This window comes from Rhinolophus ferrumequinum, chromosome 21, assembly GCF_004115265.2.
Source record: "Rhinolophus ferrumequinum isolate MPI-CBG mRhiFer1 chromosome 21, mRhiFer1_v1.p, whole genome shotgun sequence".
NCBI lineage: Eukaryota > Metazoa > Chordata > Mammalia > Chiroptera > Rhinolophidae > Rhinolophus > Rhinolophus ferrumequinum.
In genome coordinates, this window is record NC_046304.1 from 1860463 (window position 1) to 1879211 (window position 18749).

The 18749-nt window shown below is 41.3% G+C and overlaps 1 protein-coding gene across 1 annotated transcript in view; it reads right to left on the reverse strand.

Annotated features, from left to right (window-relative positions):
* Window positions 1–18749, reverse strand: part of USP22 (ubiquitin specific peptidase 22) — a 47078-nt gene that overhangs the window by 19771 nt on the left and 8558 nt on the right. The window contains exon 2 of the mRNA XM_033090004.1: window positions 4738–4870. Within this exon, the coding sequence (XP_032945895.1) occupies window positions 4738–4870 (133 nt within the window). The remainder of the gene's footprint in view (window positions 1–4737; window positions 4871–18749) is intronic.

An 18749-nucleotide genomic window follows, 5' to 3' on the forward strand; every position in this document is an offset into this window, starting at 1 on the left:
GTATAACAGTGACAATAACAGCCCTAATATCTCACAGTTTTGTGGGATGATTATATGAATATATATAACTACAGCACACAACCTGGCAAACAGCAATGTCTTAATAAATCACAGCTTTTATCACATTTCATGCCTTATTACCATGACACAGATCAGTAATACTGGGGTGGGTCTGTCAAGTCCTCTAAAACAAGTCTATTAACACTCAAATAGTGATTTAAGGATCCCATGTCTACCCCTTCCCCTCTCAAAAAACTGACAAGACTCCAAAACACTCTTTGCAAGCCCCTGTCAGAGTGTCCCCACGAGCTCAGCCAGCTGCCCTTTGGCACCACATACTCCTTAACGGCACAGTCATGGCATGGGGACATCGAAGAGAAATCCAGTCAGAGACAAGCCCGTAATGAGGATGATGACAATTTCTGAGAAGCGAAGGCATTCATGAAAACGGTGCCAAGCATACAGCCAGTTGCAAAACTACCACCCTGGGAAAGGTGTGTGCTTGTTTCAGTGCGTGTTCAAGGTGAGTCCTTCTTCGGGTCACTTTCCACGGCAACACTTCATCACAAAGGGGTGTCAACAGTGGGGAAAGGACAGTCTTTTCAACCAGTGGTACTCGGACAACTGGATAACCACACACGAAAGAATGAAGCTGGACCCTTACCTTACACTATCTACAAAAATTAACTCAAAATGGATTAGCAACCTAAATCTAAGAGCTAAAGGTATAAAACTCTTAGAAGAAAATATGAGTAAATCTTCACAACCTCGGATTTGGCAATGGATTCTTATATTTAACACGAAAAGCACAGGCATCAAAAGTAAAAAAGGTAAACTGGACTTCACCAAAATTTAAAAACAAAAGACATTATTAAGAAAGTGAAAACACAACCTACAGAATGGGATAAAATATCTGCAAATCATGTATCTGATAAGATTTACTATCTAGAATACGCCATTTAATTGCCAGGTGTATATCCAAAAAAAAAAAAAAAAAACCCACGTCCACACAGAAACTTATACACGAACGTTTACAACAGCATTATTTATAAGAACCCAAAAGTAGAAACAACCCAATGTCTATCACCGGATAAATAAATTAAACGTGGTCAATCTCCAAACAGAGTATTATTCAGCTGTATGAAGGAATGAAATACTGACACGCAACCACAGGAATGAATCCTGAAGACATGCTAAGAGAAAGAAGCTACACAAAGGTCACAGACTGTGTGATTCCTTTTACATGAAATATTCAGAATATGTTCATAGAGACAAAAAGCAGATTAATGGTTGCGGGACTGGGTGAGGGAAGAACGGGGAGTTAACAGATATGGGGTACTCTGAAATGATGACGTTTTGAAGGTAGAGAAGGTGTTTGCACAACATCATCAATGACTAAATGTCACGGACTTGTATTGTACACTTTAAAATGGTTAATTGTATGTTCTGCAAATTTCACCTCAATATACAGTTTAAAATCGCAAAGCAACACCTACCATCAAGGTAGTTCATTTGGAAAATGATTTCATAGTCAAAATAACTAGTCCAAGGACAAAGCCTGACTGCACCAAGACCAAGTGGTGAAGTACAGTAATCCAGCTGTCTGGGTAAGAGCGAAATAAATGTGGAGACGGGCTCCCCCATGTTACACGGGCTCTCCTATTGGTTTTGTTTTTATACATCAGCTGACTTGGCAATTCCCAAGCCATCAGCTGACACAGGCACCACACGTGCACAGGCACGTCTTTCTCTCTCTGGTCACAGGATGGCCTTGAGAACGGAAGGAGAACCTCAGCACTCAGAGGTGAGCTGACTGATATCCTGCACCCCCCCCCTCCACACACACACACACTCTTGTGCAACTGACATCATTCTTCTAAGATGCATGGAACAAAGCTAGAGGCATTACTTTTACACTGTTTGTAGCTCATACAGGCAAAATCCAAGCACCTTTGTGACTCAACACAAAACAAAAACCTATACGAAACTAAAAAGTAGAAAATCAAACAGCTCCAAATTTCTTTCTCTCGTGCCAAAACCTCAGTCACCTGGGATTCCAACATTCAGTTTAGTGCACCTACCGGCACAGATGACGTTGATCAGCAAATGTGACCGACTACACCAAAGTAGAGTAAGTTCTTTTTTCAGATGTGTGTATTGTATCACATGAAGGCAATTTTATAGGGCAGGACGGCCAAAGGAAGCGGACTCTTTCATCAGAGTGCACACCCTCCTTGTTTCATGCCACACTTGTTCCCCTGTCCTTCCACAGGACCCTACTGCTACTTACCTTCTATTTGTAAGTGCATCATCCCCAACATTCGGGCAAGACTCACCTCAGGCCTCTCAACTACTCTCGTTAAAAACCAGACGCCCAATGAGAAATTTCCTAACAATCCACTTCAGGTCCCATTATACTGTATTACTGGATATTCCCGGAGAGGGTGGGGTGTAGAAGAACTTGGCCACTAGGAAATCAAGGCTCCTTGCTCCTCCTCCATTCAACTGCTCCATTAAATGGCCCCTGAACATTCTGCAAAGCACCCTTCAGAAAATGACCACCCAAGCATAAACAGCCTATGAGGTGGGTGTGCAATGGGTCGCAGCAGCAGAGTGAGACGCCCGGGTGGGGGCAGGGAGCTGCCCCTGGCCAGTCAGGAAAGACCAAGATGCACCCGAGGTCGGGGTCAGGGCTGTCGACCCCCCTTTTTCTTCTCTAGCAGTCACAAGTTTATACTTTGGCTGCTCTCTCCTGCTCCCTCTCCTCTGCCCCACCTGGACACATAAAACTAATTTCTAGCTTTGTTAACACAAACGTATGAAACCTTCAGTATCTTGGACTCAGCAAAGAGCTGGTAGATCTTCCTCCCAGCTCATGGTTTTGTTTCTTAAAGCAAACTTTATAAACACTCTTCCTAGCAAAAGTAGAGGAAGAGTTTGTCAATCAGGTTGACAAAATGAATTCACAGCACTAATTTCTGAAGTGAGGATTTTTATAGATGATGCAGGTAACAAGATTCTTCAGACAACTTCCTTAGATGGAAATCTATTTCCAGTTTTCCCAGTTTCCCGGAACCCTTGAAGCACACCGAATCACAGCACAGCTGCAATAGGAGCCTAAACAGGTCAGTTCTGAGAATCAGATGTGGCAGGAGTACCCTTCATTTATATTATTAAAAGCACAGATCTACGTTAAGTAGCTACGTCAGAATTCTATCGCATCCACACCGTCCCCTTCAGCGTCTTTTCTCTCTGGTTACTCAATGTAAGAAGTAGTCACTTGCTGCTCTGTCTCCCCTCCCCCCCACCCCCCTCCCCACAGTCTGCTCATCCACAGCTGTGAGCCCTATCAGGGCCATTAGCTCTCCTTCCAAAAAGGCCAGTTAGCTCACTGTCACAGTCTGAGCCCCAAATTCCAAGCAGCCATTCTGCAAATGCTTGCTGTAAGTCATCAGTTCCAAATAAGTTGTGTCCAACTGGACACATTCCATCTCTACTACCTTAAAAAAAAACAAAAAACACTCCTACAACTTGAGGTAATGAAGTGAGGAACAGACTCTGTTGTATACATTTTCATGCTTTCTTTAATATGAACTAGCACATGTCACCTAGACATTCCTGTTTCCATTATAATTGTAGCTATTGCAAACAGCCCAATACTGAGGCGACGGCCTGCCTGCATCTATAATAAAATAACTGGCGCATAAACACATCATATAAGACAGAGATTTGTTTTGCCTTAAATCAAAAAAAGACCAGAAAAAAAATAGACATACTATTTGTGTCAATCTCAGCTTTATCTTTGACTGTGCACGGCTTACATGGAGCTTTAAGGGACATGGATTAACGCACTGATTTTATTATATAACCTTGTGGAATACCATTTTCAATTAGGGCTTTTTAGGCTAATGTTTTCAAGAAAGCACCAGATTACAGAACTTTTTTTTTAAAGGCCTAAAAACATCTTTAACTGGAATTGATAAGCCCACGTGAAGTATTTTCTAGAATAGGTTCTCTGGCTTACTACCTTTTGAAAGTGATTTTCTTAAGGATATCCTAACAACCTCACAATCATTTAACAGCAAACACTATTCTGAAGGAGACACTTAACACTCAGAAAATAAAACCATGAGCAGAACTTTGCTTTATGGTAACTTCCAGAATGTATGAGTTTAAATTTGTAAGTATATGAAAGGCAAATTTATCTTGATGCCACACAGTGTTGTTAGCCTTTTCATGAACTTGTATCATTGAAAATAATGAACTCCATTACTGAAAGCAATAAAACTCACCTATGTACACGCAACTCCATTTTGACATCAATAACCTAATACTGCATTTGAGAGATTCCTTTGCAAAGTTTTGCCTAATCTATTTCTAACCATTTTTTTCCACAGGGAAATTGAGACTCTGATATTCCACTAAAGAAAAAGCACTTTTCAAAGAAAGTCAGCTGAATATAAGGAGCAAGCCACCAGAATTTATCATTTAAGATTGCACAGAACATTAACACCAACTTATGCCATAGGCTAGGTGGGTACAATAATCCACTTGAGTTCAGTTTATCGCTTTCATTTTCCCTGTACAGTTTCACAAGGAGGCCACAAATTATTTTAGATCAAAGAAGTGGACTTTCGAAAGAGTGGAACTACACATCTAAATTCAAAGAACACAAAGGCAGGGGATCTGACTATTCCCAACGCCCAGCGGGACCTCTCAGGAGAGCGAGCGCCTTACCCAGGTTGTGCCGTTTCGACTTCGCATGTTCGTGAATATGTTTCTTTGTGAAACAGCCGAAGAAGACACAGTGGAGGCAAGAGTGAAGCCTGTTCAGGTGGATACCACAAACGTGACAGACGCATGACTTGGCCTGAAATTCAGAGAAGAGCATTAAAAACCAGCACGTGGTATGACAGAAGTTCCCAGAGAGAAACATTCGAGCAAGGTGATCCATCCGCAGGGGCACAGCTATGGGAGGGAAGGAAAGCAGGTTATTTCCTGTCAGTCTTACTATGCCAAATGGTCTTTCTTTCAATTTAATCCTTTTAATTGGCCCAAAAGGTACTGAGTTCATTTAGCTCAACACTAGCTTCATGTAAGAAAAATCAGCCCACAATCGCAATCACCACAACCCGTGAGCTACCTGGATGGTCACCACATGCAGCTTTAGAAGCAAAGTCTGCATTCTGTTTCCCCCCCATCCTGACAAGCACCCCAGCCCCAGCCCCCAGCCCCATTCCAGGCCAGCAACTCACAACCTACTCGCCCGGAACCTGGACATAATTTTAAATTTGATAATCCAGGTTCCCTAACCACACCAAATTTAGAAGCAATAAATGAACAAATGGACAGATAAGGACATGAATTAGAACAAAATACAGGAACAAGTAAAAGGCACAGTTTATACAGCCAAGAACTAGATCACAGAAACCTAAATTTTGAGCACAGTAGGAAACAAGTCTTGTACCCAACACCACAAAAATGCCCGTTTTCTAGCCCAGTGTGACAATCACACTTATTTTAACTATAAATCCCCTGCAGGCTATTGGACTGAATTTCCGACCCTGAGATGATACCACCCACAGTACGTAAAATTCACTTCTGTCTTAACGGGGGGGCAAAGGGCAGAGATGAAGGAAGGTATAAAACAGGGTGTGGGGAAGGGAAGGTTAAACTGAAAGGGCCTCTGGAAACAACAGCCGGCAACACAAACACTACATACTACCTGCTGAACGCCTGCTCGACACTGGTGCCGGGGTCTTTCAATGTATCCCCTTCAGTCCTTACAAACGCCCCACGAAGAAGGTTTTAAGCCCTTCTGACATATGAAGAAACTCACAGAGTGCATGCTTGTGACACAGCTAGAACCCGTCTGACTCCAAGAGCCCCCCTCCCACTCAGTCAGAGGCGGCCCCTGAGCTTCACTCCGCGCACACAAGACCAAGGCAGGTGCCAAGGGTGGCGGTGCCAGGCCGAGCATGTGCCTGTCATGCAGGGCAGGGCCTGGGCGCAGCCTCACACCTGTATTCACAGAACGCACAGGGACACCAGTAACTTCTGAGGCCTCCAGAAGCAGCAGAAGCGGACGGGAGGAGAGGGGCGGGGAGGGTGTGTGGAGGTCCACTCCAGGAGGGGCGAGAGCCTGAGCTGCAGCACTAGGTCAGGAGACAAACTAGACAAAGTAGAAGCGCGCACACGCTGCGTCCAATCCCAGAGGCGCCTTTGCATCGGCTCCGCAGAACACACAGCCAACCTGGGGCTTGTAAAATGCGCCAGTCCCCCTCGCCACCGAGGGTGTAACAGGCCCCACACACGATTCTGATGCTCATTCTAGAACCACAGCCTTGCAAGAATGTCGGCATGCCCGGGTCCTCACCTTTCAACTGCATGTACAATTTTCTCTCTCGAAACACAAATTCAAATCTGATCATTAAGTGGTACTTAATTATGTTTTTCAAACAATCTGAAGAGGTTATCTCTGCAAACCCGTAAGTTTTAGCCCCAGTGCAGGGCTTCTCAACAGCAGTACAATGGATATTGGGGGCCCGGCAATTCTTTGTGTGTGGAGGGGGGAGGGTGAGGGGGGAGGCACCGTGCACTGTAAGGTGTTTGGGAGCATCCCTCGCCTCTGCCCCCCAGATCACAGAGGTGCCCTCGTGCCAGGTGAGCACCAATGCTCTAATGCAATGCCACAGGAGGCTGAGACTTATTTTAAAGAACTTCTAAAATGCTGTAGAAATGGAAATAGTAATTGTATAATCTATTTACTCTTCCAGTGATAGATCAAAGGAATTAACTAACTATAATTGTTTTCAGTAACACGGGAAATTTAAGAATTACAAATACTGTTGTATTAGGTGTACAACAAATGATGTTTCCAAGAACCATGGGAAATTTCATTGCTTTAGTTATAAAAACTGTTGGGAACAGAATCCTGGAGATTCTTAGTTATAACCACCAGCTAGAATTTATTTACTATTCAAATATTGCAGATGTAAAGAAACGGAAAGATTAAGCAGTGCGTTCTATTTGTATCACTTTATTGTTAAAAACTCTTTCTTTTCCATTTTAATCACTATTTTAAAGGCATGACCATGACTTTCAAAAAAATTCCTCTATGAGCTTAATAAACAAATAACACCCCCCCCCCCGTATACAGGTATATAAAACAAAGAAATTAAAGGCTAGCATTACGTTGAAAATATAAACTCATGATTCTTAGCAGAGTAAGTATACAATTTTAATACTTACCACCATTATTTTCCATTAAAACACAAAATGTTTTAAACATAGACACAAATTAAGCCCTGAATTTTAAGCTGTTTCACCTATTCTTTTGCAGAACTTCATGAAAGGAAAATCTGCCTAAAAAAAAGTGCTTCAAGAATTTTAGCTGCACAAAAAGGAACTGCAGTAATTAAACAAAGGCAGGTCAGGTACAACTAGAAACACAGAAATTGATCATGTCCCGATACTGTCAGGTCAGAGAAAGCAAGTCTCAAATATAAATAAATACCCATACAGTCACCATTCAACTAGATTTCTTTTTTTCATTAAATAAAGCCCATGTTCCATACTCATTTGAAGGCCAGTGAATCAGATTTCATAACTGGGGCTCCATGCTATGAGGTCCCAAGCACATCAGTGATGTGTCACAAATCTATTATCCATAAACACCAATTATTTGCCTCATATTCCACACACAAATTCCTGAATTATTTGGTGCTTCCTAAATAAGAATAAACATAAATGGACACTTCCTATAAGCCACTGACTCAAACACTGATGGAGGAGTATAAGAAATGGGCGTCCGTCAGGCAATTCTAGTACAACTTGAGTACAAAAATGAATAATAACAAGAACTGATTACTATACACCAAATGAAAAAAAATCCGTGTAAGTCCATGCTGAAATTAATACTATATGCTTTCTCTCTCTCTCTCTCTCTCTCTCTCTCTCTCACACACACACACACACACACACACAACACACACACACACACACACACTTATGTTAACAGTCTTCTTCACAAGAGAATTCTACCTAATACAGTATGAAAGACAAAATTACAAATCTTCATTTCATAATCATCACAGTATAGTAACTAATTCAGGCAAGAATCATCAATGATTGCTAAAACCACGCAGTAAAAAAAATCAGGTCACTTACAATAGATGAAAGGTGGAAACTGCCTAAATATCTATCAGTGGATGAATGGATACACAAAATGTGTTATATTCATACAATTGAATATTATTCAGCCACAAAAAGAGATAAAGTTCTGGAATAGAGAGCCCAGAAATAAACCCATGCCTATATGGTCATTTAAACTATGACAAAAAAAGGAAGAATATAGATTGGGTAAAGACAGTCTATTCAATAAATGGTGTTGGGAAAACTGGATCGATACATGCAAAAAAATGAAACTGGCCCACCTTCTTACACCGTATTAAATAAACTCAAAATGGATTAAACACTTAAATGTAAAAGCCAAAACCACAAAACTCCTAAAAGAAAGTACAGGAAGCAAACTCTCAGACATTACCCTTAGTAATATTTTCACTGATATACTCATATCTTCTTGGGCAAGGAAACAACAAAAGAAAAAATATAAACAAATGGGATTAAACATTTACACCCCTCACAAAATGCATCAAACTAAAAAGTTTTTGCACAGCAAAGGGAACCACCACCAAAATGAAAAGACATCCTACTGAATGGGAGACAATATTAGCCAATGACACATCTGATAAGGGGTTAATATCAAAATTTATTTAAAAAACTCATACAACTCAACACCAAAAAAACAAACAATCCAACAAAAACAATGGGCAGAGGACCTAAATAGACATTTCTCCAACGAGGAAATACCAACAAGCTGGCCAACAAACACATGAAAAAATGCTCTGCAGTCACTAATCATCAGAGAAATGCAAATAAAAACCACAGTGAAATATTACCTTACAGGTGTCAGAATGGCCATCATCAATAAATCAACAAACAAGAATTGTTGGCGAAGATGTGGAGAAAAGGGAACCCTCATGCACTGTTGGTGGGATTGCAGATTGGTGCAGTCACTGTGGAAAACAGTATGGAGGGTCCTCAAAAAATTAAAAATAGAACTACCTTATGACCCAGCAACTCCACTCCTGAGTATTTATCCAAAGAAATCCAAAACACTAACTCGAAAAAAATATATGCTCCCGTGTTCACTGCAGCATATTTACTATAGCCAAGATATGTTAACAACTGAAATGCCCATCAACAGACGACTGCATAAAGAAACTGGAGTATTACTCTGCCATAAAAAAGAATAAAATCTTACCATTTGCAACGACATGGATGGTCCTAGAGAATATTATGCTAAGTGAAATAAATCAGACTGAGAAAGACAAAGACCGTATGATCTCACTTATATGTGGAATCTAAAGAACAGAATAGATGAATAAAACAGAAATAGACTCATAGATACAGAGAACAAACTGATGGTTGCTAGATGAGAAGGGGTTGGGGGATGGATAAGAAAGGTGAAGGGGTCAGGAAGCACAAATTGGTAGTTACAAAATCGTCACAGGGATGTGAAATACAGGATGGGGTATGCAATCAATAATACTGTACAGAATATGTATAGTGCCGGGTGAGCACAAGACTTATCGGGGGGATCACTTCATAAATTATACAAATGCCTAACCACTACTTGAAATTAATATAAAATAATATTGAATGCCAACTGTTGTTTAAAAAATTACATAGTCATGTAACATCAAGTACAGCATAGGAAATACAGTCAATGGTACTTTAATAGCTATTTATGGTGTCAGATGGGTGGTAGATTTCTGGGGTTATCATTTTGTGAGGGGCGTAAATGTCTAATCACTATGTTGTTTTTTACACCTGAAACCAATAATAAAAAAAGGAAAAAGAAAAAAAGAGATGAAGTTCTGATACATGCTACAACATGGGTGAACCTTGAAAACATTATGCTGTGTGAGAGAAGCTGGACACAAAAGGTCACATACTGTATAATTCCATTTTTATGAAATATTCAGAAAAGGTAAATCCATAGAGACAGAATGGACATTGGAGGTTGCCAGGAGCCACAGAGAAAATGGGGAGCAGATGAAATGTTTTGAAACTCGATAGGGATGGGGTGGTGATTGTACATTTGTGAATACAGTGAATTGTTCACTTTAAAGTTATTTCACCTCAATAAAAAAATACATTAAGTTATTTATATACACACACATGTACATTAGGGCCCTGGATATTTCCAGTTACAAAGTGTTGACCCAGAGACTACTTTTGTTAACCGAAAGAACTGTCTTCCTCCTACCAACAAGGCTTACCCTCAGTCTAATCGTGAAGAACACGGAGACCAGTCCAAACTGAGGGACTGTGTGCAAAGCAACTGACCTGAGCTCTTTAAAAATATCTATGTAACGAAAGAGAACAAGCTAGGGAACTCTTCTAGATGAACAGAATCTAAAGAAACATGAAAATAAATGCAATGCATGATCCTGGATTGAATCCCAATCCATGTATTTTTCTTAAGTCATAAAGGACATTACTGGAGTAAGTGGGGTTTTTAAATATGAACCATACATTATTAGATAATACTATTTCATCAACATTAAACTTTCTAAACGTGGTAATTGTGTTGCAGTTATGCAGGAGAATGTTCTAGGTCTTAGGGGTAAATTGTCATGATGTCTACAACCAACTCTCAGATGATTCACAAAAAGAGGTACAGAGAGATGTGAAGGAAATGGACAAAAGTCTGATGAATCGAGATAAATGAACATGATTTTCATTTTAGTATTCTTGCTATTTTTGTAGGTTCCATGTTTTCAAAAATAAACTAAGGGAAAACAATGATTAAAGTATATACCCTATAACTCAGTAATTCCACTCCTAGCTTTATACATAACAGAAACAGGTACTTCATATGCAACAGAAATGCATATATTCAGGACACCAAAAGACACGTAGAAGAATGATATGGTAATATTCTTTGTAATACCTCAAACCTAAAAACAAAAATGTTCATTAGTAGTAAAAAGAATAAACTGTCATATAGTCATTCAATAAAATAGCACAGTGATGAGAAGAGCTCATGGCACATGCGCCAGCACAGTGAATCTCACAATGGAACAAGCACCGGGGAAGGCGGCAATAGAAGAACATCCTGCATACGCCAGGCATGTAAAGTAAGAAAGCAGGAAAGCGTAACTGGCGGTTATGTAAGGCCAGACAGCAGACAATCCTGAGGGCGGAGGGTGGGCCCAGGAAGGGGCGCGAGGGGACTTCTGGAGTGCTGGGTGCTGCCCACTCACCTCTGCACGCCAGACACACAAGCCTGTTCCTTTATGAAAATTCACCAAGGTGTACGCTTTCTTTAGGAGGGATAAGAAGCCATAATGCAAAATAATAAACATACAGAGGTACTACACATGGGCACGCTAAGGGAGATAAATGAAAATACTATCAAAATTAAAAGAACGATCATATCTAAAGAGTACTGGGGGACATCAGGAACGTTTGTAAACAAGAGGTGGAATTTGAGCAGAGAGCTCAAAATTCTATGGAATTCTATGGAATGCTTCTTATAAGGCAAATGACCTCAATTCATAGGGAGTAAAGAGAATTCAAGCAAAGCAGAAAGCCGTGCTCTCGAGAGGAGGAAGTGCTCATTAAGCACGGAATCCCTTCCTCTGGGTGGTGTGTACAAACTCAGGGCGCTTAGCACTCAGCAGTGATGCGACTTGACTGAGCTGACGGACTGAACAGCCGAACGGGAGACACTGCTTCTCTAACATTAATCTAGTGCCCACCAATAGGCAACAAGCACTAAAAATTATTTCTCTGTATTAGCAGAAAGCTCTACGATGGTGGAAACGTTCTGCATCTGCGCTGTCCGTTACAGTACTAGCAGCCACTGGCTACAGGTGGCTATCGAACTCGAAATGTGGGTAGTGCCACCAAGAAACTGGATTTTAAATGTTTATTTCATTTTAATTAAAATTTAAATAGCACTCACTGCACAGTTCTAGATCCTAAAACAAGCAATTACTGAACTAGAGAGAATTCGTTTGATAATTATCTCCTGAGTTCATGTACCACAGAAGTTTCTAAAGCACAGAAACTAGAGCAGCTGGAATTAAACATTGGATACCGTAATATAGTATTAACATTTGTAGGTTTGAAAACAAAACTCAAGATATTCATACAAAGGCAAGTGATAAGTACCAAATACTGATGAAAATAGGTACAGATGTGAATGACCGCTGGCTTCTAGATTAACTATTTAGAAATCCTGCCTTCACTTGTAGCCGCAGAGCAGCAGCTACTGGGAATCACTCACCACCAGTTACAGGACACCTAAGACAGTTCACTTTCTGCCTCTGCCACTTTCTGGCTGTGCAACGCTGAGTAAGTTAGGTAATTTCTCTTTGCCTTGGTTTCCTCACTTTTAAAATAGGTATGTTTCTGCCTCCCAGAGCTACAGTGAGGATGAAATGAATTGACACTTTTCAAGTACTAGGACGCTGCCTGCACATATCAGGATCTATGGTGGGCTGATAGTGCTCCCCAAGGTATGTCCTCGTCCTGATCTTCAGGACCTGTGAACATTATTTGAAAAAGTATTTTTGCATGTTATTAAGTTAAGGGTCTTGAGATGAGATTATACTCGATTATCTGGGTGGGCCCGAAATGCCATCACAAGTGTCCTGAGAGGGGGGCAGGCGAGACAGCTGAGTGAAGGCCACATGAGACGGAGGCGGAGAATGGAGTGACAGACGGGCCACAAGTCCTCCAGGAGCAGGAAGAGGCCGGGTACAGGTCCTCCCGCGGGGCCCCTGGAGAGGGACGCGGCCCTGCAAACACCTTACTTGGGGCTCTGGCCTCCAGAACTTGTTCTAAACCACCCGGTTTGTAGTCATTCGTTACAGCAGCCACAGGAAACTAATATAAGGTTCAGGTTAGCTTTAGCTATTAGTATTCTAACTCCTTCCTAATGACACTGAAAAGGTTAGATAACGAACTCCCCAGGGAGCCGGACATCAAACACTGCAGCTCGGAGTTGGTCCGGAAGGCGGGGAGGTGGGTGTGTGTTGCTTTCTGGAGCAGGTGGCTGAGCCAGCTTCCCCGCTAGGGGGCGGCACGGTTCCTCTATCAGCCCGGCTCCCAGCTTCCTGCGGGGGAGGCAGCGCGCAACCTTCCCGGTTCTGCGGACGCAGGAGAAATCTGAAGATTAGAGGAAATTCTTGGAAACTAAACCTAGAACCTATTGCTCCTAAAGCCCTTGAAATGTCTGTATTAAATCCCTTTTTCCTATACATTAATTCAAGAAGATTCAGTAACTTGCAAGGAAAACCCGAAACAGAAGTAGAATTTATATGGCATAGGCCCTTGAGATAAACACTTGCGGCTCACCCCAGGGAGATGACTCAGTTGTAGTGAATTCTGAGCTCAGCGCAAAGGGAAGTGCAAACCTGAGACAGCACCGGAGAGCTGATGCACAGGTCGCACATTACCCAGAGCTTCCCACGACCACTGATCTGGGGAAGCCTGACCACTGGAAAGGTAAGTGGAATTCTTGTGCATTCTCTTCCATGAATTTTTCAAGGGCTCAAAATACTTTTCTACCATCATGAATTTTGATACAAGCAAAGGGACAAGTATAAACATTCTATCATCTACATAAACTGCAACACTAAGAAGCAAAAGACTTGGCCGAAATTGGACAATCTCCACAAATAAATTCCCCAGACTCGGACCTTTGCATCTCAGAGCTAAAATAGATCTTAGGACCTATCTCGACCATCGCCTTCAATTTACAAAAGTGGCAACATAATTGTGATACTGTGATATAGTAAGAACTAGATATTTTGGTTTTACTCACTTCTGGGTTGCATCCACGTGCCCAGAGAGGGACACACACACCCCAACTCCACAGGGACAAAAGCTCCTCTGCTCTGGACCCCCGCCCCCAGACCTCACATCCACTGTACCTACCTCTTCATCTGGCTGTTCATCTGTATCCTTTATAATATCCTTTAAAATAAACTGGTAAACGTAAGTAACTGTTTCCCCGAGATTTGAGTCATTCTAGTAAATTACCAAACCCGAGGAGGGGATCACGGTCACTTGGAAGCACAGCTGACAACCTAGAATTGCGACTGTTGTCTGAACTGGGTGCAGTCTGTGGGACTGAGCCCTTCCTCTGTGCCGTCTCCTACTCCAGGTAGTTCAGAATTGAGTCAAATTAGTAGGACACCCCATCAGTGTCCGCCAAAATTGGATAATTACTAAAAATGACAGCACATCACAGAAAACGAAAATTTAGCTTTTACTTAAAATTATTAAGTTGGCTATTTTAAAAGTTGTGGTCGTTTTGCCTGTCACAAAGCAAACTATAACTTAAGATTTAAAAACGAGGCTAGGCTCGTCCGGGAGCCTGGAGACCTAAAACAGGTTTCAGGAAATATACTGCTTGAGACAAAAAGATGTAGCCTGTTAAGCCCAAGATGAATAATTCTGTTTTTCAGCTCTTAAGGTAACATCACTGACTCACAATCCCAAGATGTGTTACAGAATTCTGGTTTGTTTGGAAAGAAGAATACCTCTCAACAACAGTAACAAAAGACAGGATGACACCAAGGGAAAGATAAATCATTAACAAAATCATGCAAGCTAAAATCAAAACCGACCAATCAACATAGCCCACAACCCTGAACCCCTTACGCATGATTTTTGTCCTTAAAAAGAGGCCATTTGAAAACCATCAGGGAGTTTAGGTCTTTGAGCATCAGCTTCCTGTTTTCCTTTCACTGGTACCTTTGAGATGTATGTTCTTTCCTTTCACTACAAGCCGGTGTCAGTTTATTTGGCTGTCTAGATGCCGGACAAAAAGACTCCACTTCGGGGTCAACAATGCTACTTGGTGGTGTTGGAAACACATTCCAGGATAATGTAGTGAGAGCATGAACTGCAGAGTCAGACTAATCTAATTTCAAGGCCCACACATGCCATTTACAATCAGTGTCCCCTAAACAGGTTAGAAGACTTACCTGCCAACGCAACCTACCAACAACCTACCTAAAAAGTGTATCATGAGTACCAAAATGAAATTACGTATGAAAAATGCTTTATAAAATGTAAAATGCTATATAAAGCTCTGTTACCATAAGCGAGAAATCAGTGAAGCTCCTGAGGGATTTGGGGATCTGCCCAAGGACACACCTCAGGCAAAATCCCCATGGTATTGACCACCCTGGGCTATTAATAATTTAAATTTTGTAATCACCTCCCAAATGTCAGGTACACATGTATAGAGAGAGCAACCAAATTTCCTAAAACATCGTTTTAACCTGTTGTTCCCACTTTATTCCCCCAAATGTTTTACCAGAGCTGCTAGGAAGCAATAATAAAAGTTACTGACTCGATTCTGTTTTATGTTCATCCTCTCTGCCTCAGGTGCTGGCCAACATAAGAGGCATGAAAGACCTCAAATATCGCTCATTTCAGTTCCTGAAAACTAAGTTTACTTACTTTCTACCTAATCTTTTAAATGTCTGCTCTATAGCTGTCTCAGAGGGTCTGTGCGCTAAGACAGCAGAGTCTTCACAAAAGAATACTCAGCTCAGTCTGAGGTAGCCTCTGGATCCGCTAATTTGCAGGAAATACAGAGAACAAAAGAACAAGTTGAACTTGCACCATAAGCATGCAGTCAGCGAAACTGAACTGTAAGAAGTCAACAAGTTAAGGCCCAAGTTCTTCAACAGATAAACTGTAAGGGTAAGAAAGGTATGAAAGGAGAACGTGTAGACTGAGTTAAAAGACATGAATACGGTCATACAATGAAACTCTACCGAATGATCAGAAGGAATGAACCAGCATCCACACATTACGTGCATACAGCTAAAGGAAAGATGTCAGTCTGAAAAGGCTACATGTTGTGCGACCCCATCTATCTGACATTCTGGAAATGGCAAAAACCACAGAGCATAGTGGTTCCAGGGGATTTAGAGGGACGAGTAGATGAAGCACGTGGATTTTAGGGCAACAGAAGTGTTTTGCATAGCACTGTAGCGGTATATGCATGACACCACACACCACGTCTGTAAAAACCCACTGAGCTTTACAGCGTAAGAGCAAACAATATGCAATATGCAATTTCTTAAACAACTGGTTAAGCAGTCAGATACCCGGATGGAATGCTGGCTAAGAATATAGAACCTGACTGTATTATAAATGTATGCCAAAACCTTACTGAAAAGGGTGGAGAGAAAGTTACCTAAGTAACTTGGAAATGGGTGGAGTGTAAAACCAAACACAAAAGGAATCATACATGCTCTAGGTGACAAAGTTGTTTCCCAAGGGGTTAACAATTCAGAGACTGCTACATGTATACATTGAGATTAAACAGGTAAGTGCGTGGATGACAGATGAGAGCTAGATTTCCCTGGTGGACACAGTTACTATAGATAAGCAAGAGGGGAAGGCTGGAATGACCCATGTAGTACTGAATTAGATTTGGAGACTTCAGCATGAATACAGGTATAGTTTAACATGAGTGGCGATGGATATATATATATATATATATATATATATATATACACATAATTACAGTAGGTCCTTGAATGATATCGTTTCGTTCAATGGTCATTTCATTATGTTTGAGGGAAAAACCCTGATTCCCAGCCAGGACTACTGCCTGTCTAGAGTTTGCACCTTCTCTCGTGTTTGTGTGCGTTTTCTCCGGGGACTCTGGATTCCTCCCACATCCCAAAGCGGTGCATGTGAGGTGAACTGGCGTGTCTAAGTCGTCCCAGTAAGAGTGATGGTGGGTGTGAGTGCGCTGCAACGAAGGGCCTCCTGTCTGGGTGGGTTCTGCCCTGCACCGAGCTGCTGGTGATGATAAGCTCTGACTACCTGCCAACACTGGACTGGTGAGCTAGCAAATAATTCTCTTGTTTTTATTAACCTTTCTCACGTGTACATACGTAAAGCTCACATTTATTACACTGTCTAGTATTAGAAGTGTTTTGGATCTTTATTTGGAAGTTTGGTGATGTTTTTGTGACCAGAAATATGGCACAGGAACTCAACTCATTTAGATCAATCGGCCTATGGTAAAATTGATTTCAATAAGCGTTTCACTTAAAGTAGTAGTTTCCAAGAACCTACCGACAACAGTGAGTCAGTGAGGAATGCTGTACAGACGTGTATGTACACACGCCTGTTTCCTAGCTCTGTCCCTGAAGGCCACAAAGCCACAACACTTCACGATTAACAAGCAGCAGAGCCAGGGCCCAGATCATATTTTCTCATTCCTTCTCCAATAAAAAGAACCAGGACTCCTTGGAGAAATGGCACATTATAAAGTTGGGGGAGAAAATATACAATGGGAGCCTGGAACATCTTACAATACCAGAAAGTAAAAAAGTGCTCAACACCAAAAAACAAATGACGAGGGTATGTCAAAGGGACACAGAAGCCAAATGGAAGAGCTCCAAGTGGCTAAAGCTGGAACAATTTGAGCAAAAAAATAAATAACATAGTAGTATATTCTAACCTATAGTATAAAATAAATATCCACAAGTCCCCACTGATATAAATGACTGAATACGTGTATGAACAGGGGAGGAAGGACAGTTCTTCCATAGAGAAAAATCCCAAATAATTTATGCATAGACAGTCTGCCCTCAGGGGGACAGAGGGTAGCTGCCCGCTCCCTCAGTACCTGTGTAGAGGTGACTTCCCTCCCAAGAGGACAGCATGGAAAGGAGAGGAAAAAGTCACTTCACTACAGTGGAGCGATCTAACAGCCACGTGGTCAAGCTTCCCATCAACGGTGATCAGGTCGTGTTGACTACATCACCCCTGACGGAACCTGAGAAGGGCGCTTCACCTCTGTGGTCTTCCTCCCCAAATCTGTAACCATGAGAAAAACAGACACACCCAAATCGAGGGACATCCTACAAAACAAATGATCAATACTCCTCCAAACTGTTAAGGTCATCAAAAATAAGGAAGGTTTGAGAAACTATCACCATCTAGAGACGCCTGAGACATGCCGACTAAATGTGATGCGGACCCTGCATGGGGTTCTGGAGATAAAATTTCTGTAATTTTTTTAAAAATATATAGATGCATGAATTTTAATCTTTCTCCGTAAAACTTATCAACATCTGAGCATCTAGAATTTAGGAGAAAACTAATAAAATCTGAATAGAATATGAAGTTTAATAATAATGTATCAAGCTCGGTCATTGGCTGTGAGAAACGTACCACAGTAAAGTAAGATGTTAACCAGGAAAACCGGGAGTGTGTGTCAGATATGGGAACGCTCTGTATTATATCTGTAACTTTTCTGTAAATCTAAAACTATTACTAATTTGCATACAACCAAATACACACACAAATGGAAACTGGGGAAATCTGAGCGAGATGGGCAGATCGTTATTAAAGATGGAGACTTCCTGGTTGTAATACTGTACCACAGATTCGCAAGATCTTACCACTGGGGGAAACTAAGTAAAAGGTACATGGTACCTCTCGGTATTATTTTTTTATAACAGCACATTAATCTACAATCACCCCAAAATAAAAACTTTAATTAAAAAAATAAAACCCTTTTCCCTTTCAGACTTTTTTAGTTGGAATCGTGTGTCCCCCACTCAGTATGAATGGTGTAATGTTTTGTTGTAATGACTTGAAAGATCCAGTAAATTAATAAAGGAAGC